The 24,450-nt window shown below is 37.2% G+C and overlaps 2 protein-coding genes and 1 long non-coding RNA gene across 29 annotated transcripts in view; 2 read left to right on the forward strand and 1 right to left on the reverse strand.

The window, feature by feature from the left end:
* The window catches only part of LOC147495880 (putative protein phosphatase 2C 5), a 60,390-nt gene that overhangs the window by 30,539 nt on the left and 5,401 nt on the right, over window positions 1-24,450 (forward strand). Inside the window, exons 1-6 of one of the 4 annotated variants that reach the window (XM_086564653.1) lie at window positions 10,841-11,429; window positions 11,680-11,809; window positions 12,240-12,436; window positions 13,106-13,234; window positions 13,408-13,510; window positions 13,627-13,938. In XM_086564653.1, the coding sequence (XP_086420779.1) occupies window positions 12,384-12,436; window positions 13,106-13,234; window positions 13,408-13,510; window positions 13,627-13,836 (495 nt within the window). In that variant the 5' untranslated portion in view covers window positions 10,841-11,429; window positions 11,680-11,809; window positions 12,240-12,383 and the 3' untranslated portion in view covers window positions 13,837-13,938. Of the gene's footprint in view, window positions 1-678; window positions 809-8,013; window positions 8,095-8,210; window positions 11,430-11,679; window positions 11,810-12,239; window positions 12,437-13,105; window positions 13,235-13,407; window positions 13,511-13,626; window positions 13,939-24,450 lie in introns of those variants that run through there. The other 3 variants (XM_086564654.1, XR_015197838.1, XR_015197837.1) reach the window with 3 other exon arrangements.
* LOC147495882 (disease resistance protein At4g27190-like) overlaps window positions 1-24,450 on the forward strand; it is a 106,730-nt gene that overhangs the window by 11,939 nt on the left and 70,341 nt on the right. For 17 of the 24 annotated variants that reach the window (XR_015197833.1, XR_015197832.1, XR_015197828.1 and 14 more), the window contains exons 1-3: window positions 17,642-17,810; window positions 18,069-18,145; window positions 18,261-21,480. Coding sequence is in view for 2 of the 24 variants with exons in the window: in XM_086564644.1 (XP_086420770.1) it covers window positions 18,263-21,480 (3,218 nt within the window). In the remaining 22 variants the exon portion in view is untranslated. Of the gene's footprint in view, window positions 1-17,641; window positions 17,811-18,068; window positions 18,146-18,260; window positions 21,481-21,756; window positions 21,954-22,372; window positions 22,454-22,529; window positions 23,204-24,450 lie in introns of those variants that run through there. The other 7 variants (XR_015197835.1, XR_015197815.1, XR_015197814.1 and 4 more) reach the window with 7 other exon arrangements.
* LOC147495885 (uncharacterized) lies at window positions 15,762-17,522 on the reverse strand. Its single transcript, XR_015197841.1, has 2 exons — window positions 17,121-17,522; window positions 15,762-16,990 (listed from the first exon to the last, which is right to left on the reverse strand). It is a non-coding gene; the product is annotated as an uncharacterized LOC147495885 (long non-coding RNA).

The raw sequence follows: 24,450 nt of genomic DNA on the forward strand, positions 1-24,450 counted from the left end.
AGTTATTCCTGCCAAGACATTCTAGGTGCTCCAACTGTGAAAGGTTATGGTCAAGTGAGTCATAGAGGAGATGCAAACAACAATGGCCCGTGATTGATCCATCTTATAGACAAAAGTCGTGTTGTTTAGTTGGAAAGGCTAGCTAGAAAATAGAAATATGTATGAACTCGACTGATTTAGTTGGAAGCACAAAAAACGATTTTCTGTGCAAAGTTGTGAGGCAAAAGGAATCAAAGAGTGTATAAATTGGTTCTAGCTATCGCTATCCCACCTTGAATCCTACCCTCGCTATTAATTACACTCCCTTCCACAAGACTTGGCATCCCCTGGAAATAAATCGTTCAACATGATCAGAAAACAAAGTTCTCTTAACTATTTTAACTAACAAAATGCAAATAACAATCACAGCTAAGTCAAATATTTTGCAAAATGGAAGAAACCGAAAAACTAATCAACCTTTGGGGTAGCTTATATTCTCCTGATAAAGAAGTAGCTGAAAGGGAAGTGTGTTTAGCTTTAGTTAGTGGTAAGGGAATATGGGACAAAGCTTTGGTAGTAAACCTTTTTTGACTTGGAAGAACATCATGCTGCGTGCAAGCTAAGCAAACTACTCTCTTTTCTCTAGTGTGAAGAAACAGAGTTGGCTCATTATTGACTGTAAAAGAAACACAGTTATTGGTTTTTTTTCATTTCATCACAAACAGCAGAGAGAGTTTTCCATAACTTCTTTGTGGTGGTCTGCTTAGCTTGGTCGATCTTGAACTAGTACTCAACTTAACATCACTCGATCAATTATATTATATATAAGGTCAGTTTATTACAAATTTTCTTCTTCCTTGTTAGTTGCTATTATACACTTGATTATTACTCTTGTTTTTTAATCGTCATTCATATATTGTTAAAGGTTAACAACATAACCGTGTTTTGCAAACTTAAACTCTTGATCCATCACTTATTTGAAATCTGAGCTAACCAATTCTACTGATAAAGTCCAATGATTTTTTTTTTCTCAGTAAGCAAAAATTTGTATTAATGAAAGGTGGTTGGGGATGGGGAGCGTACACGAGGAGTTACTTTAGTCTACGGCGCCAAAGTAGCACTATAAGAACTTAACAAAACCTATAATAAACATGCTCTGGAACTTCCCATTTGGTTATCCATGAGGGTTTTACAATAAAAATAACTTGATCATTGTCTTGCAAACCCGGAAAGTACTTTGCCAATTGATCTGCTGTGTGAAATTGGCTTCTCTCCAAACCGGAGTCAATTTGCAAAGTAGTCTAAGAGTTCTATGCATCTCCATCTACGCTTCATACACCAAGGTACACTTGAAGTTCCAAAAGCATTAACCTTCAGATGTCAAATACGACTCCACCCATTGATGAACCTTCATCCAATTTCTCTTAATAGCATACTCTACTCGCCTCTAAAATTGCTAAACATTGGCTATGAAATTGCCCGATGCCCAATATTCCCGCAAAGAAACACTAGGAACACACATTCATAATTTCTAAAGCACGCACTATAGCCTGAAGGGCCAGGATTACCACAAGAAGCCCCATCAACATTAACTTTTATGATGTCACCCTCGGGTGGATACCATTTGTTGGATGCGAATAAAGAAAACAATAAAGAGATAAGGACAAGAAGAATGAGGGAACCACCAAACGCCAGATTAGGAGGCGTCCTTAAGGAAAGATTTCTCCTCTTCCAATGGTGCAGAAAGTCAGCAGTGGCGTCTTCCTCACAGGATTCAATGGTGTACAGTAGCTTGACTTTGCACTAGAACAAACTACTCTCTAGAACAACAATATAACTCTCTCTGGCGGCTACAGGAAGAAGAAAATAAGAAAAGGGCAGGTCATGAGTTAAGGTTTGGTTATGTTGAAGTGAGTTTCTTTATGGTTTATAGAGGTAAGGCCAGTCATAGAAACCAACTCGCACTAGGACATGGTCGGTCTCCTAAACAGATAAGTAAGAAAGAGACCAACTCATACATGAACACCGAAACTTGTTGTTGAAGCAAAAGCAAAAACAAGTTTAGGTTTTTGGTTAATCCACTACCCACAATAGTAAGCCAAAGCCAAAGCCCAAGCCCGAACCCAACTCGGTGCGGGTAGGCGCGCGCGTGTGTGGCTTTGGGTGAGTCATCCCTCCTAACACAAAAGCATTTGTACCCTAAGGGCACGCCCTTATGGAAGAGGAATGTCTCTTATACTTCACTTGCTAGTGGTGGATAACCAATGTGGAACTATCTATGATGCACTAAAGTGGAGAGAACACACTTTGTTCATCTCCTCCACTTTGCACACACACACACACTAGTATTTAGAAATACTTAAGAGAATCCAACAATCCTCCACTATTTCAAAATATTAATAATCCCCCACTATTTTGGAATATGATATTACAAAAGAAATGGGTTAATGAAATGCCAGAGAGAATCGAAAAAATAATGCATAAGATACTTGTGCTTTACGGGCTTGAACCAGTCATAGGGTAACATGTCTTATAATACATGAAAGTGGTGGATTAAAAAATCTTTGAACCAACATTCCCTTATAGTAAAATAGATCACATGCACCCACACTGCTCTTTCATTATATGCATGTTCTGCGGTGTTGCGCTTTTTGGCCCTTGCACATGCGCTGTCTGTGTTCCATGAATGCTCTAGAATATTTGCCCGAATACTCATAAGAACCAACCCAGTTCTACATTCACGTAGGTGGATATCCATCAAGTGTACATTGCAGATAAAATACACTATCTCATTATAAAATGGACTATAGATTCCAATAAGAGTAAAATAACTCATCCTTACTCATTGCAATTCAAATTATACAAAGTATACAAAAAATACTATCTCGTCATAGGGTGGGACATCTAAAAAAAGGACGATAGCATACAAGAGCGACTTGGTGACTTGTTTTTCCCTTTGAACCTACTTCATGGGATCTCCAATCACATAGGTGGGGTTGTCGTCAGTGTCGCCCTCTATCTTAGGCAAAAGTCCCATCCCCCTCGATGTTTCAACCACTTGCCTCTTGTGAAGCGGTTTTGTCAGAGGATCGGCCAAATTTAACTATGACCTCACATAATCTAGAGCCACAACTCCAGATTCCAGCAGCTGTTTTATAGACTGTAGTCTCAGACGGATATGCCTGCTTTTCCCATTATACAATTTGCTCTTTGCCTTTGCTATCAAGGCCCCGACAAATACAATGCATAGGTACAGCTGGAGGCGATTTTGTACCAATAGGAAGATCTGCCAAGAGGTTTCTAAGCCACTCAGCCTCAGCACTTGTTTTATCTAAAGCAATATGCTCGGACTCCATGGTTGAACGAACTATCAAGGTTTGCTTAGAAGATTTCCAAGCGATTGCACCTCCACCAAGGGTGAAAATATAACCACAAGTGGACTTGATATCATGAGAATCAGATATCCAATTTGCATCACAATAACCCTCTATCACAGGTGGAGTTTGTCTAAACTGTATATCGTAATTCATTATTCCTCTTAAGTACTTGGCTAGCTAGTCTCTCTAACGCACTCCAATGTTCCTTGTTAGGACAATGAGTGTATCTGCTTAACCTGCTAACTGCATAAGCAATGTCAGGTCTAGTGCAATTCATTAAGTACATGAGACTACCAATAATTTTGGCATATTTAGACTGAAGAACACTATGTTGATAATTTTTCTGAAGTTCACTACTTGCCTCATAAGATGTCGACACGGGCTTACTATCATAATGGTTAAACTTCTTCAAAAACTTCTCAACATAATGCACTTGTGAAAATGTATAGCCATCACAGTTTCTGATGATTTTGATTCCAAGAATCACATCAGCTTCTCCCAAATCCTTCATTTCAAATTAGGAGGATAAGAACATCTTGGTGTTTCTCACAACATCAAGGCTAGGACTCATGATTAACATGTCATCCACATATAGATAGATAATCACATATGTATTAACATCAAAAGATTTAAAGTAAATACATTTATCAGCATCATTTATTTGATATCCATTGGACATTATGACACTGTCAAACTTTTCATGCCATTGTTTTGGCGCTTGTTTCAACTCATATAAAGACTTAACTAATTTGCATACCTTTTGCTCATTCCCTGGTACGATAGTACCCTCAGGCTGCATCATATATATTTCTTCATCAAGATCACCATTCAAAAATGCAGTTTTTATATCCATTTGATGAATAAATAAATTATGAATAGCAGCTAGAGCCATTAGAACTCTTATAGAAGAAATCCTAGTTACAGGATCATAAGTATCAAAATAGTCAATGCCTTTTTTCTGAGAGAACCCTTTGACTACTAGTCTGGCCTTATATTTATCAATGGAACCATCTAGCTTCAGTTTCTTTTTGAAGATCCACTTGTAACGTATATGTTTCGCCCCAGGAGGTAAATCAACTATCTCCCATGTGTGATTAGATATAATCGAATCTAGTTCTGAGTTTATAGAATCTTTCTAGAAAGGTGCATCTCTAGAACTAATTGCCTCATTATACGTCACAAGATCATCATCACAGGATCATTATACAAAAGACTCACGACAAGAAGCCTTTTTTTTTTTGTAGTGAACGTGTAAAAGTCATCACCAAAATTGGTGGATTTTCTATCTTTTTTACTCTTCTGAATTTCTTGTTCAGAAATTTCAGGATCTGTTGATTGTTGTTCACTAGGAGCAACCAACCTCTTAATGCCAATTTTCAAAGGAAACATATTCTCAAAGAAATCAGCATTTTTACTCTCTATAATAGTGTTAGCATCGACAAGGTTATTATCAGATTTTACTACTACAAATCTATATCACTATATGCAACACTATTATGAGCATAACCAATAAACATACAATCAACAGTTCTAGGTCCTAATTTTCTCTTTTTAGGTTCGTTCACTAGAACCTTTGTAAGACACCCCCACATTTTGAAGTATTTCAGGTTAGGTACATGACCTTTCCATAATTCATATGATGTCTTATTCCCTGTTTTCTTGTTGGGTATCCTATTCTGTATATGGCAAGCAAATAGGATTGCTTCCCTCCACAAGTTAAGGGAAGCTCAAGAACTTACAAGCATATCATTCATCATCTCTTTTAGTGTTATGTTTTTCCATTCGGCTACTCCATTAGACTCAGGAGAGTATGGTGGAGTAGTCTCATGAATAATGTCATTCTTGTCACAAAAGTCCTGGAAGGGGTTAGTCTCATATTCTCCACCCCTATCAGCCCGAAGTCTTTTAATCTTACAGTTAAGCTGGTTTTCAACTTCAGCTTTGTACTTGAGAAACATCTCACCTGCCTCATGCTTGTTTCTAAGTAAATATATCATGGTGTACCTAGAGAAGTCATCTATGAATGTAATATAATAAAACTTCCTCCCTCTAGATATGGTACTTCTGAATTCACCCAAATCCGTATGAATAAGAGTTAGTAATCTAGTTTTATCTCTAGAAACAGTTCTACAAGGTTTCTTTGTGGCTTTAGTCTCAGCACATATCTCACATTTATCATTAGAAAAATAAAAAATATCAGACAATAAACCACATGCTTTCATCCTTTTCATATACTGAACATTCACATTTCTTAGTCTACCATGCCATATATTAAAAAAGTCAAGCAAGTAAGCAGAAGCAGATTCATTCTTATTAATAATAATGTTGTCAACTACATTCAACATGAAAAGACCACTGTTATTACAATAACATTTTCTAACAAAACCCTCATTCTTTGTCAGAATGAACTTGTCACTTTCAAAAGTCACCTTGACGTCAGCTTTTCCCAGTAAGGACACAGAAATCAGATTCTGATAAATCTCAGGAACATGAAGAACATTACTAAGTGAAAGGGTTTTCCCTAAAGTTAACTTCAGAAGAATCTTGCGTGTTCCCTCAACAGGAACAGACCTTGAGTCACCCATATAGACCTTTTCATCTTTTACTAGTATGTAGTCTGAGAAGGCTTCAATATCACCACACACGTGGCAGGTGGCACCAGAATTTAGTACCCACTTCTTCTTCCCAGTGGCCATGAACACTTGTGACACTACAACAACAATTATATCATCTCCCTCAACTAAATTAACATTCGGAGGATCATCAGTGTCTTTCTTGTGCTTGCACTGAAAATCCCTATGTCCAGGTTTACCACAAACATAACAATTTCCATTGCCAGTACCACTCCTTTTAAAAGAAGTGTCTTTGACCTTGAAATTCTTATTTTTGTTGTACTTCTGCTTTTTAGAGGTTTTGTTAGATTAGCTGGGATTACCTTCAACGATATTGGCTTTGGAATTGAATTCCTTAGACAACACCTCATCCCGAGTCTTGTTATTTTCCTCTATGTGAATGTGAATGATCACATCCTCAAGAGTCATCTGTTTGTGCTTATGCTTCATACTATTTTTATAGTGTTTCCAAGACTCGAAGAGTTTCTCAATCAAACATCCAGCAACAAAGGTTTCGGGTAAATTAATACCCTCAGTTTTCTAATCATTAATTAGCACATGAAAATCATAGATTTGAGACGTTACATCTCTATCTTCTCTCATCTGGAACTTTAGAAAAGTCCCAACATCATTTTTCTGAGTACCAGCATCCTCTATTATGTATTTTTTGTTCAAACTCTCCCATATATAATGTGCATTCTTATTTGAACAATAAATATCAAAAATTTCATTGGACAAGGTACTCAAAATAGCATGACGACATACCTTATTCCCATTGAGCCAAGCAGCGTGATTTCTTTTGAAATCATTAGAACCCTCCATGGGTGCTATATCAGTGAGATACTTTGCATAGTTGAGTACATCTAGGACTGTGAAGACCCTTTCTCTCCATCGCTTGAAGTGTGAATCGTTAAAGGATTCAATCTTTGACACATTGGGTAAGTTGCGAGCATTCAGTAGAGGTGCAACATCTTTTTCCCACGAGGTTGTCACTAGTCTTTTTGTAGCTGGATTGCCCATCCAGAGAAAATTCCTTAACAGTTTTTCGGCTTCTTTTATAATGCTTACAGGCCACTTGTAGACTTCCATGTTGTACACCGAAATACTAGACAGATGACTTTATGAGAACACTCCTCCCTTGAAAGGATAATAATTTTCCTCTCCAACCCGTAATCCTCTTTTTAATCTTGTCTAGCAGGGGAGTTAACACAACTCTAGTAACCTTACCTTTGATCAACGGCACCAAAGATATTTCTCGGGTAAAGCTCCCACTTGAATATTCAAAATCTGTTGCAAGTGATGCCTTATTTTCATATTCATACCCCCAACAAACATCATACTCATATTCTTGTTCATCATCTGACCGAAGAAGCTTGATATCTCTCCAAAAGTTCAACTATGTTGGTCACACTTCTAGCATCCCCTTTGCTAAAAAATAATGACATCATCTCAGATACAAAACGTGAGTAGGGCTAGCAGTCCCTTTAACCAATGTAAGAGGTTTGGATAAGCTGTCGCCCTTAATGTGTTGAGACCTCTGCTCAAAGAGTCCTCTGCTAGCGCAAACAACAACGGGGAAAGAGGATCCCCCTACCTTAAACCTCTTTTTGGAGCTATGAACCCAATAGGACCTCCATTCAACAAAATAGACAACCTAGCTGTGCCAAGGAGAGCTAGAATTAGCCTATTCCATTTTTCTAAAAAACCAAATCTTTTCAAAACCTCGAACAAGAAATCCCAACTCAAAGTGTCATGAGCCTGAGTTATGTCCACCTTGATAGCTATACTCCCACCATATCTCTTCTTATCCAGTCCATTTATCATTTCCGATGCAAAACCAATACTAGCTTGAGAGGATCTGCCTTCGATAAATCCACTTTGTTCTTTCGAAACCAGGTCATCGATGATAGTATTGAGCCTTTGTTGCATAATTTTGGAGAAGAGCTTGATCAGAAAGTTACTCATACATATAGGTCTGTACTGAGATAACTTTTACATGATTTTAGCTACTAATTCTCCACCTTTACATGATTTTAAATGTGCAGATATCCAGTTCGTACTTGAACGTTTTCCTTTGGTTCTTGTTATTAGAGGTTCAGAGAACAACCAACTGCCCAAACAAACAAGTGAGATTATACATATTCTCTATTTACTTAATGTTATGTATTTTACATATATCCTACTAGAATAGCTCTATCATGTCTCATCACTTTAATTAACAACCAATGTGTTGTAATGACAGGTATGGAAGTTGCTGGAGTAGCAATTGGAAGTGTACTGACATGTGCGCTTAATCAGTTGGGTGTCAAAAGTCTAAGTGAAGAAATTCAGACATTGAGAAACAAAAAAGGAGATCTGATTGCCAGAGTAAAGGAGGTGGAAGAAACATTGCGAATTGCAGAGGTAGAACAAGGAAAGAAGCGCACAAGTGAAGCACAAAATTGGTTGACTAATGCCAACAATGTTATAAAATAAGGCAGATGATGTGGACAAGGAAGCCAACGTGGGAAGGAGATGCCTAAGTGGAGTTTTACCGAATTGTTGTTAAGCCTAGTTGTTGTTCACGACTGAAATTGCTAAAACAAATTTTGGAGTTCATCAAGAGATGGTTGGTCTATTAGATGAGGCTAGTCGATTCTCGGAAGAGTCTTTGACATTTTGGGAATGGAGATGCCGACTACAAGACCTGATTGGTAGTACTGCTGATAAGAACTTAAAGATGGTTTGGGAATATATAGTAGGTGATGAGTTTGAGAAAATTGGTGTCTACGGCATGGGTGGCGTGGGAAAAACCACCATTATGACGACAATTAGTAACCAGCTCGTGCAAGAACGTAGACGTTTTGAAAATGTTTTGTGGGTTACTGTATCCAGAGATGTTGATGCTCAAAAACTTCAACAGCAGATTGCGAAAGTAGTCGATTTGGATCTTTCTGCTAGACAAGATGAAGCTAGTAGATCGTCATCACTGTTGAGTGCATTGCAAAGAAAGGGAAAATTTGTACTTTTCTTGGACGACATATGGGAGGCATTTGATCTACAGATGCTAGGAGTTCCCGAACCTTCAAAAGACAATGGGTGCAAGATAGTATTAACTACTAGATCATTGGAAGTGTGCAGAGGGATGTTGTGCCAGAAAGATGTCAAAGTTGAACCGCTTTCTAAGGACGAAGCATGGGAACTGTTCTTGGTAAATGTCGGTGAGGAGCTTGTTCCCGACGTGGAAGAGATTGCAAAAGAAGTTGTTGCGGAGTGTTGTAGTTTGCCGCTTGCAATCATCACAATTGGGCGAGCTATGAGAAGCAAAGATGTTGGTGATGTTGATGAGTGGCGAGTTGCATTATCAGATCTGCGAGAATCTACAAGTTTGAACATGGACATGGAGGAGAAAGTCATTCGGCGTCGAAATTCGATTCACGATCAATTGAGGAAAACCACGAGAAGTGTTTCTTATATTGTGCATTGTATCCTCGAAGATGATGAAATCGACACTCAGTGAGTTGATTGAGTATTGGGTTATGGAAGGGTTAGTCAAGGGATCGAGCAAAGAAGATGAAATGCGTCGTGGCCGTGTTTATCTTGAATAAACTAAAAGGGTTGTTGCACGCTAGATGAAGTTTCTTTAGAAGGTCGTTCTCGTTCTCGTTTTCAAGTTGTTAGGGACCTTGTTAAAATGCATGATTTGATTAGGGACATGGCTCTTTACATCACAAAATCAAAACCTAAATTCATGGTCAAAACCGGGCATTTATCAACAGAAATACCGCATGAAAATGATTGGTCCGAAGATCTTGAGAGGGTTTCGTTTATGGGAAGTGGTATAGAAGATATTTCAATTACTCCTAAATGCCCCAAACTCTCGACATTGATCTTTGCGAATTCAGTTAGACTGAAACACGTTGCACCTGGTTTTTTTAGGTACATGAATAGTCTGACGGTTCTCAATTTATCTAGGACTAGTATTGAGTCATTACCAGATTCACTTTCTGATTTGGTGAATCTTCGTGGTTTACTCTTATGTTATTGTGGGGAATTAGTTAGAGTGCCTTCTCTATCCAAGCTTGAGTTACTGAGAGTGTTGAAGGTCACACATTCGGCCATAGAAGAACTGCCTCATGGGATGGAAATGTTGGTCAACCTCAGATGCCTTGATCTCACTTGTTCGAATTGTAAATTGAAAGAAATGATCCCTTCAGGATTGATATCCAAGTTTTCTTTACTTGAAGAGTTAAAATTGATGGGAATAGCAGCGGAATATGTGTATGCGCGAGAAAGAGGGGGGGATTTCGTGCAGGAACTCTCAAGCTTGACACACTTGGAGAATCTTGAAATCGTATTTCACGAGCTGTCGGACTTTATTTCCTATGCTGAATTTACAAACTTTGAAAAGTTAAAAAAGTATTCTATTGGCATGGAAAGCAACGACTTATATTATAGAATTCATGGCGAGAGAAATCTATGTTTGTCCAACTCAAAGGGTATTCCGTGCAATGCCCTCCGACTTCCGAAAAACATTCAATCTCTTAGAGTTAAACATTTCCATGAAATCTCAAGGTTATCAGAGTTGCCCTTCCCAGCACACGGAGCTTTTCCTTGTTTGAAGAGGTTAGAGATCGTGGGTTGTGATAATATCAAAGTTTTATTCTCGTCTAGGTTGCTTCAACAGCTTCTTAACCTTGAAGTGATCGAAGTTCTGAATTGCTTACAATTGGAGGAGCTAGTGGTAGCGGATGGAGATGAGAGTGGTGCCATTCCAGTACTCCCGAGGTTACATAAGCTGATATTAATAGGATTACCAAAACTGAAGAGCACTTGGAGTCAGCTATTCATGTACAGCAACTCTTGGCAGGATGTTTTAATTGTCTATGTCAAACTGGACCGCGTGTTTATTTCAACTAGGTTATTACAACACTTTCATCGTGGGGAATTGTGAGGAATTGTGAGGAATTGGAGGAACTAATTGTAGAAGAAGAAGAAGAAGCATGTGAAATTGATTATACTGTCGCACTCCCAAGTTTGAAGGAATTGTCACTCAAGAATCTACCGAAACTGAAGAGCATTTGGAAGGGCGTGATGGTTTGTGACTCTCTTCAAGCAGTTAGAGTACGCAATTGTCCTGAATTGAAAAAGCTCCCTCTGTTCAACCGAGAACACCACCTTCTCTCAAAGAAATTTATGGAAGCAGAGAGTGGTGGGATTCACTCGAGTGGGGAGATTACCCACGTCCTGAACATCTCTTTCAAGGGATCTGACAAAGAATGGTGGTGATAATGATGATGATGATTAGAAGAAGTTGAAAAAGAAGAAGAAGATGATCAGTAAGTAAAGGCTTGTATTCTTTCCAAGGATTCAAACGTGGGATTGAAATGATCTTTTTCTCGAAAATCTTCGTTTTTTGGCTTCAATCGGTTCTTTTCTGCTTCGATAATCTGCTTCTACACTGAAAACCCTTTCGATCAAGGTATGTGTCATGTTCATCCGTAGTTTCAAGCTTTTCAACAGAAACTTTTTTTCTTTTTAGGATTTTGTTTGATTTGTTGCCGTTTTTAAAGATTTTCAAATAATTTGATAGATAATAGGTCATGCTGATGTTGTTGTTTAATTTATCAACCGATAAATTCAAATTGATTTAGTGGAGAATCAGAAATTATAGTCTTGTTTTGGTTTCAATTGATTGAAATATTGAATTTGTTTGTTTTGGTTTTTTGCAGGGATTGTCACAAATAGTATTGGAACTTCTTTTGGTAAGGGTAAAACTCAGCGATGGGAGTCTAATGTGTCAACAATTTCAGCGTAACCGACTTGCACAAAACGTTACTGCCATCCTTGCACCAAGAACTGGTATTTAGAACTGTAAATAATTAATGATATCTATTAACTAGAAATCTATTTTTAATATACAGTAGTTGAAATTTTCATAATTGCGTGATGTGTTGTTTTGATGAATTGATAACAATTGTGTTCTCGATCGTTACTCTTTTCAGTTTCAGTTGTAACTCCCTAAATGTAATTTGTTACGATCTAGAAGATCAAGAGTTTCGAAATGGGAATTTCCACAGTTCAAAAGTGTATATAAAGATTGTCACTTTTTCTGAATTTTATTGCTAAATATAATTTTGTGTACAGCTATATAATGAGTTTATTTGAAAATTCTGGTTTGTGTATGGAATATAACAGGTGGTATGGGCATTTGCTTTTTTGTTTCGATCTGTTACTTTTTACTTTCTTGTATTTTTTTTTTGTAGAATACCAACATAATATTTGTGTACAGTCTGCGAGGAACCCAATCCAAATGACAAACTTCAGCAGCTCCTCTACTTGCTACACGGAGTGTTTCCTCTCCTCCGACAAGTTGTTTCGGAGCAAGATTCTGAGATAGAAGTGAAAGCCAAATCACAGGGTTGAGCATGCGGAAATGAACATCAGAATCAGAAGGATTAAACTTGATGAAGATGGAGGTCAGTATTGGTATGCTCAAATACCCTCATGTTTGTATTGGCTTCTTCTTTCTTTCTTTTAGTAGTTTTTGTTACTTCCAAATATTGTAGTTGCAACTGAAATTGCTTTTTATTTTTATCTTTACTTTTTGTTTTTTTCGATTTGTTTGTGGTTGGGGGGGGGGGATCATGTCTTTTTACTTGTTCGCATGTGACCATACAACTTTTTTTTTATGGTGATATAACTCTGAGTCATTTACATCTTAGTTGGAGATAGATTAGATATATTTTTGTGGTTTGATCAGTAGCAAGTCCTGTATACATGTGTTTTTGTTGTTCACTTACCAAAAAGGGGAAAAAGAAAACATGAAGTTCGCAATTTCGTAATAAGCAGATTCATTTTATTAGACAGAAGATCAATACAAGAAACCGGGTAGGAAGGACATCTATATATTCTAGTACTCATTATACAACTAATGCATCTTATGTTCCTCACTAGTATGGCGTTTTTAAAGATTTTAAAATAATTTGTTGTTCAATTTATCCACAGATAAATTCGAATTTGTGTTGATTTTTCGTGGAGATTCAGGAATTCTAGTCTTGTTTTGGTTTCAATTGATTGGAATTTTGAATTTGGTTGTTTTGTTTTTTCAGTTGATTTGGATTTTATTTGCATCTTCTGATTCTATATATGCATTAGGGAGGAGCTGTATAAAGAATGTGTTGCAACATTACAAGATGGGATGTTGCTAAGTAGCAAAGATTCAAGTGTAGTAAAGAAGGCATTGGAGGAGGCTTTTATAAATGCCGATACGAAGTTATTGAACTGGTATGAGCATTAGATCTCGATAGTTGCCAATGTTTTTTAAAAGACCAATTTCGAGCATTGCCATTTTTTACCCCCAAGCACGGCCTTAATCACACCAGGGTACGTACACTTATTTGCAAAATATATGTTATTGTGTTAAATTTATTGTTATTTGGTCTCTCTTTTTTGCTAAGGCTTGAAGAGACAGGGAAGCAAACTGAATCTGGTTCTACAGCAACAGCTATATTTCTTAGAAATGATATGCTAATTGTTTCTCATGTTGGTGACTCAAGTGTGGTACAAATCTTGCTTTCTCAATACTTAACAGACATATATGACTTCCTTAAAAACTGATGAAGTTTAAAAAGTACCTTCAATAAATTCCTTCATGCTTAATTGGCTCGATAATGTAGGTTCTCTCCCGTTCTGGCAAAGCAGAAGTAGTGACCAACCCTCATCGCCCTTATGGAAACAACAAGGTTTCTCTTCAAGAGATCAGGATAATCAGAGAAGCAGGTGGATGGGTGTGTTTTTACATTCCTATTTCATTTTACCTTTTATATGTATATGTTTCCATTGGTGATTCTGATGCCTCCATAAATGTAATTAGACATCTCAATTGACTCCCATACTTTGAGGCACCTTATTTATTTTTGATGCCTAACTGCTTAAGGCACCTATCCGCTTGAAATCTACTTAGATGATGAATGATGCTCATTTTCATAGAGCTTATTGTGTCACACTATCATGTACTTCCAAGTCGGAAATACATATTACTAAAAAAAAGATGGGTTATTCAAGCGTCTACTTTGCAGATCTTATTCGTATATTGGGAAGTTATCTGCTTAATTAAAATAAGATCAATACAAGCAATGCACTATATACAGAGGACACATCCAGTCAGTGGCATGCACCAAATGATATTTCGTGTCTCTTACCCTTTCTAATATTTTAAGGGGATCCTTCTTACAATTCCCATAAAAAAAATTCTGATGCTGTAGGGCAATGGAAGCTCTCTCATCCTGTATTGGAGTTCAAACCAGACATTTTACTTCTCTATGATGTTCTTTCGGTAGAAAGCTAATAGTGAATCACTACATGTAACAAAGGATATAAACAGAATGAGTACCAGTTTCATAATTCAAACTTTCTACTCTGAAAACAGTAATATGCTTTGAAGTTTTACCTGAATGAGTCGTTCTCTTTGTAGAAAGAACTTCACTAAACATCCTGTTCAGTTTGACTAGTTCATGGTTTGACAGCAATAGCTACTAGCTTATGCTTTTTAATTTAAGCTGATTAGATTCATTAATGGTCTGAGATTTATTATCTGTTGTTCAGTGATTTATCCCAATTATCACTCCTTGTAATGGTACTTATCTACTGAAATAGATTGGCCATGGAATTATTATGTCATGCTGTCAGAACACTTAAAACCAGATCCATAGTTTACTTGTTCATCTGAACTATCTACCTATGAGTTGGTTCTTTAATTTGATAATTGCTATACACAAATTGGTGTGAGAGTTGGGAAAATGCATTTTTGTTTCTTGTTTTCGTAAGATTGGTTAAGGTACCTTCACTCTTTAACAACTAGTATGTTGTAATGGCAGGAATGGAGAAGCAGTAATTGGCTTTTTTTCATTTCATAATCATTATCATATACAAACAGCAGAGAGAGCTTTCCATAACTTCTGTGTGGTGCTCTGCATAGCTTGGTCGATCTTGGACTAGTGCTCAGCTTAACATCACTCGATCAATCATATTATAAGGTCAGTTTATTGCAAATTTTCTTCTTCCTTGTTAGTAGTTATTATACACTTGATTATTACTCTTTTTTTTTTAATCGTCATTCATTGTTAAATGTTAACAACATAACCATGTTTTGCAAACTTAAACTCTTGATTTATCATTCAATTGAAATTTGAGCTAACCAATTCTAGTGATAAAGTCCAATGGTGACTTTCTTCACACTATCAAGAAAATCATAGTGACTTTCTTCACACTTTCATCAAGAAACAGAGTTGGCTTCTTCAATTCATTTTGTAATACAAAGAGATCCAAGAGGGTGCTTTCCTGAATTTCATTGTTCAACAAGAGTGAGTGAAGCCTAAGAGTGTGCTTGTATAAGCTTTCTGCTTGGTGTCTGTTCCTGATCAGATCAGCTTATTATTCCATCCAGTCTATAACATCAGCTCCTACCAACTATAAGGTCAGCTCTATATATACCATATAAATTCTCTTCTATGTACCTTATTATAGATCCAAGTACTAGTGCTCTTCTTCACTTCATGTATAATTAATACCCATGGATGGTCATCGTCTTATAATGTAATGCTGTCAAAACCAGCTCCATAGTTTACGTGGTTCTTGGGTATACTTGCTATACACAAATTGGCGTGAGAGTTGGAAAACGATATTTTGTTTATCGTTTACTAGTTCTGCTTTTCCTATGATTTATTCAGGTATTATTTGGTCACTCTTTAACAACTAATTAACGTGATGTAATAACAGGAATGGAGTGTGTTGTAGCAGCTATTGGAAATTTGGAACCATATTGAGTTGTGGGTTTTTAACAAGATGAACGCATCACTAGAAGAGATGTGTGCATTATATGAAAAGTTCAAAAGAAGAATTGCAGGCGTTGAAAGACAAAAAAGAACAGAATTGATTGCCCGAGTAGAAGATGTCAATGCAAAACTGTTGATTGCCGAGCAGGACGGAAAGACACGCACCAAAACTGTGGAAAATTGGTTGAATAAAGCCAATACAGTGAAATCCGAGATGGATGTGGTGCAAACCAAAGCCGAAGTACCAAACCGCTGCCTATGTGGAGTGTTGCCTAATTGTTGTTCAAGAGCGAAATTGGGAAAACAAATGCTGAAGTTGATTGAAGAGATGACTAATCTCTTAAATGCCGGTCAAGTCCCAGAAAAGGCTTTAGCGATTTCTGTTCCAGAGACAGTAAGGGAGATCCCAACAACAAGACTGATTGGTAAAACTACTGAGAAGAACTTTGAGATGGTTTGGGAATGGTTAATGGGTGATCAATTTCAGAATATTGGAGTGTATGGGATGGGTGGCGCGGGCAAAACCACTTTAATGAAGAACATTAATGATCGACTAAGCTTGCAACAACCCCGCAGCTTCGAAAGTGTTTTGTGGGTCACTGTATCCAAAGATGTTAATGCTCAAAAACTTCAAGAGCAGATTGCGAGAGTAGTCAATAATTTGGATCAGGAAACTTTTGCTAAATAAGATGAAGTTGGACGGTCGTCACTGATACGTTAGCTAAAAGTTTCAAAAAGTGGAGCATGTATGTTAATAACATGCAAATTATATACACAAAATTCAGTGCTCAATATAAGCCTAGGGATCTAGACGCTTTTGAAAGGTGCCTGCGCCCTTACAGAGAGCCTATTAGTAGAAGATTATCAATCCTTTTCTGTGGTGATAAACTCTGTATTAGAACAAGGGTACAACAGTACAACCAATCTCTGCAGCTGTGTGACTTCTTAATGAATTTTTTCATTAATCAGATAAGATACGAGTGATGTTGCATTTTCAATTTGTTCTCTTTTATACGGTTATTATACCCATGCGCTTGGTACCTAATGGCTAACAGAACAACAGAAGCACAAAAAACTTGATTTTCTGGGCAAAGTTGTGAGGCAAAAGGAATCAAAGAGTGTATAAATTGGTTCTAGCTATCGCTATCCCACCTTGAATCCTACCCTCGCTATTAATTACACTCCCTTCCACAAGACTTGGCATCCCCTGGGAATAAATCGTTCAACATGATCAGAAAACAAAGTTCTCTTAGCTATTTTAACTAACAAAATGCAAATAACAATCATAGCTAAGTCAAATATTTTGCAAAATGGAAGAAACCGAAAAACAAATCAACCTTGGGGTAGCTTATATTCTCCTGATAAAGAAGTAGCAGAAAGGGAAGTGTGTTTAGCTTTAGTTAGTGGTAAGGGAATATGGGACAAAGCTTTACTTAGTGGTAGTAAACCTTTTTTGACTTGCACATCATGCTGCGTTCAAGCTAAGCAAACTACTTTACTACTCTCTTTTCTCTAGTGTGAAGAAACAGAGTTGGCTTCTTTATTTTTTTACTACTTAGTTTACAATTAAACCGATGTTAATTCCGGACCAGACTTCGTACAATATTTACACCATTCATAAAGAATTCACTCTGATCACATTTGTAATGAAATTTGCATTTTTATGTCGGCAAAAACAGAAAATCGGATGATCAAAAATTCAAATGAAGTTACGTAGGAAGCAAGTCAACAACAGTCCAGGTACAGTCTTACCAAAATATCAAACATAGCATTCAATAATGGAAGACCCACCAGTCCCAGTCCCACCAGGCGCAAAGGAAGAAGACTTGAAAGAAAAGTGGAGACCTGATAATATATTTAAGATATTTGGTTCACACATTCTCTCTTTATTGACTGTTGGAAGAAACAGAGTTGTTGGTTTTTTTTCATTTCATCACAAACAGCAGAGAGAGTTTTCCATAACTTCTTTGTCGATCTTGGACTAGTGCTCAGCTTAACATCACTCCATCAATTATATTATATATAAGGTCAGTTTATTACAAATTTTCTTCTTCCTTGTTAGTTGCTATTATACACTTGATTATTACTCTTGTTTTTTAATCGTCATTCATTGTTAAAGGTTAACAACATAACCATGTTTTGCAAACTTAAACTCTTGATCCATCACTTATTTGAAATCTGAGCTAACCAATTCTTCTGATAAAGTCCAATGATGACTATCTCTTAAAACTGATTTGTATTTTTAGCTGCTAATTCTCCACCTTTACATGATTTTAAATGTGCAGATATCCAGTTCGTACTTGAACGTTTTCCTTTGGTTCTTGTTATTAGAGGTTCAGAGAACAACCAACTGCCCAAACAAGTGAGATTATACATATTCTCTATTTCCTAATGTTATGTATTTTACATATATCCTACTGGAGTAGCTCTATCGTGTCTCATCACTTTAATTAACAACCAATGTGTTGTAATGACAGGTATGGAACTTGCTGTAGCAGCTATTGGAAGCGTACTGACTTGTGCGCTTAATCAGTTGGGTGTCTTAAGTCTGAGTGACCAAATTCAGAGATTGAGAGACGAAAAAAGAGAACTGATTGCCAGTGTTAACAAGGTGAATGGAATATTGCAAATTGCAGAGGTACAAAAAGGAAAAACACGCAAAATTGAAGCACAGAATTGGTTGACTAATGCCAACAATGTTATAAATAAGGCAGATGATGTGGACAAGGAAGCCAACGTGGGAAGGAGATGGCTATGTGGAGTTTTACCTAATTGTTGTTCGCCTAGTTGTTGTTCACGACTGAAATTGCTAAAACAAATTTTGGAGTTCACTGAAGAGATGGTTGGTCTATTAGATGAGGCTAGTCGATTCTCAGAAGAGTCTTTGACGTTTTTGGGAATGGAGATGCCGACTACAAGACTGATTGGTAGTACTGCTGATAAGAACTTCAAGATGGTTTGGGAATATATAGTAGGTGATGAGTTTGAGAAAATTGGTGTCTACGGCATGGGTGGCGTGGGAAAAACCACCATTATGAAGACAATCAGTAAGCAGTTCGTGCAAGAACATAGACGTTTTGAAAATGTTTTGTGGGTTACTGTATCCAGAGATGTTGATGCTCAAAAACTTCAACAGGAGATTGCGAAAGTAGTCGATTTGGATCTTTCTACTAGTCAAGATGAAGCTAGTAGATCGTCATCACTGTTCAGTGCATTGCAAAGAAAGGGAAAATTTGTACTTTTCTTGGACGACATATGGGAGGCATTTGATCTACATGAGCTAGGAGTTCCCGAACCTTCAAAAGACAATGGGTGCAAGATAGTATTGACTACTAGGTCACTGGATGTGTGCAAAAAAGGATGTGCGAAAAAAGAGGTCAAAGTTGAACTTCTTTTAGAGGACGAAGCATGGGAATTGTTCGTGAAAAATGTTGAGGAGGTTGGTCCTGAAGTGGAAGAGATTGCAAAAGCAATTGTTGCGGAATGTGGTAGTTTGCCCCTTGCAATCATCACAGTTGGTAAAGCTATGAGAAGAAAGACTAATGTTAAAGAGTGGCAACTTGCACTTATAGATTTGCAGGAAAGGAGTTTGAACATGGCCATGGGGGAAAAGGTCATTCAGAGTCTAAGGTTCAGTTACGATCAATTGAAGGAAAATGACCAGAAGTGTTTCTTATATTGTGCACTATATCCGGAAGATTCTGAAATCAACACTAGTGAGTTGATTGAGTATTGGGTTTTGGAAGGGTTGGTCAAAGGAAGGAGCAAGGAAGAAGAGATTCTCCGAGGCGATGTCATATTGGATTCTCTAAAAGGTTGTTGCATGCTTGAAGACGGATCAGTTGAGGGTTATGTGAAAATGCATGATTTGATCAGAGATATGGCGCTTTACATCACGGAATCAAATCCTAAATTTATGGTTAGAACTGGGCTTTCATCAACAGAAATACCGCATGAAAATGATTGGTCGGAAGATCTTGAGAGGGTTTCGTTTATGGAAAGTGGAATAGAAAATATTCAAATTATTCCTAAATGCCCAAAACTCTTGACATTGATCCTTGCTCAGAAGTATTATATTGCTGGACTGAAACAGGTTGCGCCTGGTTTTTTTATGCACATGAATAGTCTGACAGTTCTCGATTTATCTATGACTCGTATTGAGTCATTACCAGATTCACTTTCTGATTTGGTGAATCTTCGTGGTTTACTCTTAAGTAGTTGTTACTTCTTAGTTAGAGTGCCTTCTCTATCCAAGCTTCAGTCTCTGAGAGTGTTGAAGCTCACAAATTCGAAAATAGAAGAACTGCCTCATGGGATGGAAATGTTGGTCAACCTCAGAAGCCTTGATCTCACTGAGAATTATAGATTGAAAGAAATGATCCCTTCAGGATTGATATCCAAGTTTTCTTTACTGGAAGAGTTACAATTGCGAGGAATAAAAGCGGTACAAGCGGAATATGTGTATGCGCGAGAAAGAGGGGGAGATTTCGGGCAGGAACTCTCAAGCTTGACACACTTGGAGAATCTTACAATCCAATTTCACGAGCTGTCGGACTTTATTTCCTATGCTGAATTTACAAACTTTGAAAAGTTAAAAAAGTATTTTATTCAAATTGAAAGCGACATATATCCCGTAATTTATAAGGAGAGACTTCTATGTTTGTCCAACTCAAAGGGCATTCCTTGCAATGCCCTCCGACTTCCGAAAAGCATTCAATTTCTTAGAGTTAAAAGTTTCAATGAAATCGCAAGATTATCAGAGTTGCCCTTAAATGATCAAACAGACCTAAGACAAATTATCATTTGGTTCTGCAATTTAATGAAATTCATAGTACCAGAAGACGAAGAGGGCATCTTCCTACAACGGATCGAGAAGATGGAAATCAATCACTGTGATAATCTAAGCAAGATATATGAGAAGGTCCCAGCACACGGAGCTTTTCCTTGTTTGAAGAGGTTAGGGATCTATCGTTGTGATAATATCAAAGTTTTATTCTCGTCTAGGTTGCTTCAACAGCTTCTTAACCTTGAAGAGATCAGCGTGGAGTATTGTGAGCAATTGGAGGAGCTAGTGATACAGGATGGAGATGAGAGTGGTGCCATTCCAGTATTCCCGAGGTTATATTATCTGAAATTAGAAGGATTACCAAAACTGAAGAGCAATTGGAGTCAGCTATTCATGTACAGCAACTCTTGGCAGTCTGTTTATATTAAAAAAGTCAAACTGGACCGACTGTTTTCAACTAGGTTATTACAACACTTTCAATACCTGGAAGAGATCAGAGTGGAAGATTGTGCGGAATTGGAGGAACTAATTGTAGAAGAAGAAGAAGCATGTGAAATTGATTATACTGTCGCACTCCCAAGGTTGAAGACATTGTTCTTCTCCTTTCTACCGAAACTGAAGAGCATTTGGAAGGGCGTGATGGTTTGTGACTCTCTTCAAACAGTTTGGGTATTCCATTGTCCTGAATTGAAAAGGCTCCCTCTGTTCAACCGAGAACATCAGTCAGCCCCACCTTCTCTCAAACAAATTTATGGAAGCTTAGAGTGGTGGGATTCACTCGAGTGGGATTACCCACGTCCTGAACATCTCTTTCCCAAGCTCGACGATGATGAAGAAGATGAAGAAGATGACGATGATGACGATGATGACGATGATGAAGAAGAGGTTGAAAAAGAAGAAGAAGATGATCAGTAAGTAAAGGCTTGTATTCTTTCCAAGGACTCAAACGTGGGATTGAAATGATCTTTTTCTCTAAAATCTTCGCTTTTTGGTTTCAATCGGTTTTCCTTTCTGCTTAGATAATCGGCAGAAATGATGATATCTATTAACTAGAAATCTATTTTTAATATACAGTAGTTGAAATTTTCGTAATTGCGTGATGTGTTGTTTTGATGAATTGATAACTGCCCACCTTTCCACTGTATCCTTTAATTTGCTGATCACACTTTGGTAAATTCTTTGTGTAGTTGCATTTCGACTATATGATCTAACGCAGACTGGCTTAATTGAACGTGAGGAGGTGATTTAGTATATATATCATTCAGGTTCTCTCCATTTATTCCGTATGTATGTGCTTGACTTATCAAGAAGCATGTTATAGTACACAAGACACATGTTATCATGCAGAATATTGAACTAGAGATATCAGATATGGATTTAGAGATGGGAATATGTGATCTTAAAATCTAGTAAATATCATATCATGTTATCGACTATGTTTAACACAGTTTTGATCCCACTGACTTTGGGGAGCCATACAGTATAATTCTGACTGATTGGTAAATAATCAATTGAAAATTTTAAGCATTTCATTTCGGGTGTTCAAGACCAAATTTATATGCTTAGAAAAGTTCGTGATTGAACAAATGTCTCAACTTATAATGAAATGATGAGAAGTCTTCGACCAATACTTTTTGTATGTGCAACAAAGGGTCATTCATAATGAGTCACAAAGGGCATACCACATGACTGAATATAAGAAGACATCAGACGTTCAGACCAAATTATACAAGGCATACAACATTTCAATGTGTAAGAATCTGATTCTTAAACCAGTTATGTAACTTTTGTTGTATGTTTCAGTTAAAGGAGATGGTGTTGGCTCTTTTGATTGAGTCTGATCTGGCCCTCACTGAGGATGTTGTCGAAACAATCGTGGATAAGGTCATCTGCTCTCACTCGAATTGTACACTTACCTTATATCTGTTTGTTATATATTCTCATTGCTGTCTTGCTATAGACATTTACTGACGCAGATTCAAAAGGCGATGGAAGGACAAATATGCATCAAATGGCTGCACGGTTATTATCATCTTAGACAATTAAAGGTGGTGGTGGGTATGTGCACGGTTGTAGAAATGAAGAGCCTTGTCTCACAAAGACTCTGGAGGATTGGAGGACATCAAAGTTGATAGTCGGACTGCAACAGCTTGAATCCGTGGAACAAGAAGCAGAAAAGTGTAAGACTTGTTAGTAAACGAACCTGGTGTGGGGCATGCAATCCATGAAAAGTTTAAGGTGCAAGTTTTGAGTAATGGAAAATCATTGGATGAGAGTATAAGACGGAGTTCCCAACTATGGCTGAAGCAGATTCAGATCTCCTTGTCGAGGTTGAGGGTGTAGTTGGGGATTTCACTATTTCAGCAAGGATAAGGGTGTTTGCCCCCTAATGCTTGAACGAGGGCCAAGGTGGCAGTGTGCTCTTCCCTGGTTGTTTCCTTTTCGAATTCCAATTAGAATTAGCAATCCTCTTATATTTATTTATGTAAACGCTGAGGGCCTTACAATTAGCATCTTTTTTCCGTGGTAGTTGAGTTTGATTGTTTTCTTTTGGAGATAATAGATTTTAGCTTTTGTAGAGATTAGATTGTAAATTTTGGAACTGGCTAGATTAATTGATGTTCTTCCATTCAAGTTTCATTCCACTTTCGCTTGTTGTATCAAATCCAAAACTACATGCCTCCCACAAACCTACAAAACTAAATAGAAGAGGAATTGATGATGGAAAATCAGAATAATCTTGAAGATTTGAACATCTTCAACGAGAAGAAAAGTGCCAGATAAGTGGGAAGATTTGTCTACCTGCGGCAAGAATAACAATTTGGTTGGTTGTGCCATATCATGGGGAAGATTTCTTGTTTAACATATTTACGAGACTTCATGGCGTGAACTTAAATCAGTTTGAGCCTTTGAGGTATGAATGCAAACTGTAGTACAACCGTACAAGTTAATTAGCAGCTCATTTTCACTGTTGTCAATCTAATCTTAGTTTGATCGCATTTCCAAAGAATCTATGATCCTAAGATTAAACAAATTAAGAATGAAGAGGTTACTGTGAAGGATTTATGTATTGATCATAACACCATAAAGTTGTTAGTGGGATAGCTTATATTCTCCTGACAAAGAAGTAGCTGGGAAGTGTGTTTAGCTTTAGCTTTAGTTAGTGGTAAGGGAATATGGGACAAAGCTTTACTCAGTGGTAGTAAACCTTTTTTGACTTGTAAGCACATCATGCTGCGTGCAAGCTAACCAAAGTACTCTCTTTTCTCTAGTGTGAAGAAACAGAGTTGGCTTCTTTATTTTTTTACTACTTAGTTTACAATTAAACCAATGTTAATTCCGGACCAGACTTTGTACAATATTTACACCCTGATAATATATTTGTGGTTCACACATTCTCTCTTTATTGACTGTAGGAAGAAACAGAGTTGTTGGTTTTTTTCATTTCATCACAAACAGCAGAGAGAGTTTTCCATAACTTCTTTGTCGATCTTGGACTAGTACTCAGCTTAACATCACTCCATCAAATTTTCATTGTTAAAGGTTATTACAAATTTATTCTTCCTTGTTTATTACTCTCTTTTTTGCAACATAACTATGTTTAGCAAACTTCAACTCTTGATCCATCACTTATTTGTAATTTGAGCTAACCAATTCTACTGATAAAGTCCAATGATGACTATCTCTTAAAACTGATTTGTGTTTTTATCTACTAATTCTCCACCTTTACATGATTTTAAATTTGCAGATATCCAATTCGTACTTGAACGTTTTCCTTTGGTTCTTGTTATTAGAGGTTCAGAGAACAACCAACTGCTCCAAACAAGTGAGATTATACATATTTTCTATTTACTTAATGTTATGTATTTTATATATATCCT

The sequence above is a fragment of the Coptis chinensis genome, chromosome 6, assembly GCF_015680905.1.
Source record: "Coptis chinensis isolate HL-2020 chromosome 6, ASM1568090v1, whole genome shotgun sequence".
Taxonomy (NCBI): Eukaryota; Viridiplantae; Streptophyta; class Magnoliopsida; order Ranunculales; family Ranunculaceae; genus Coptis; species Coptis chinensis.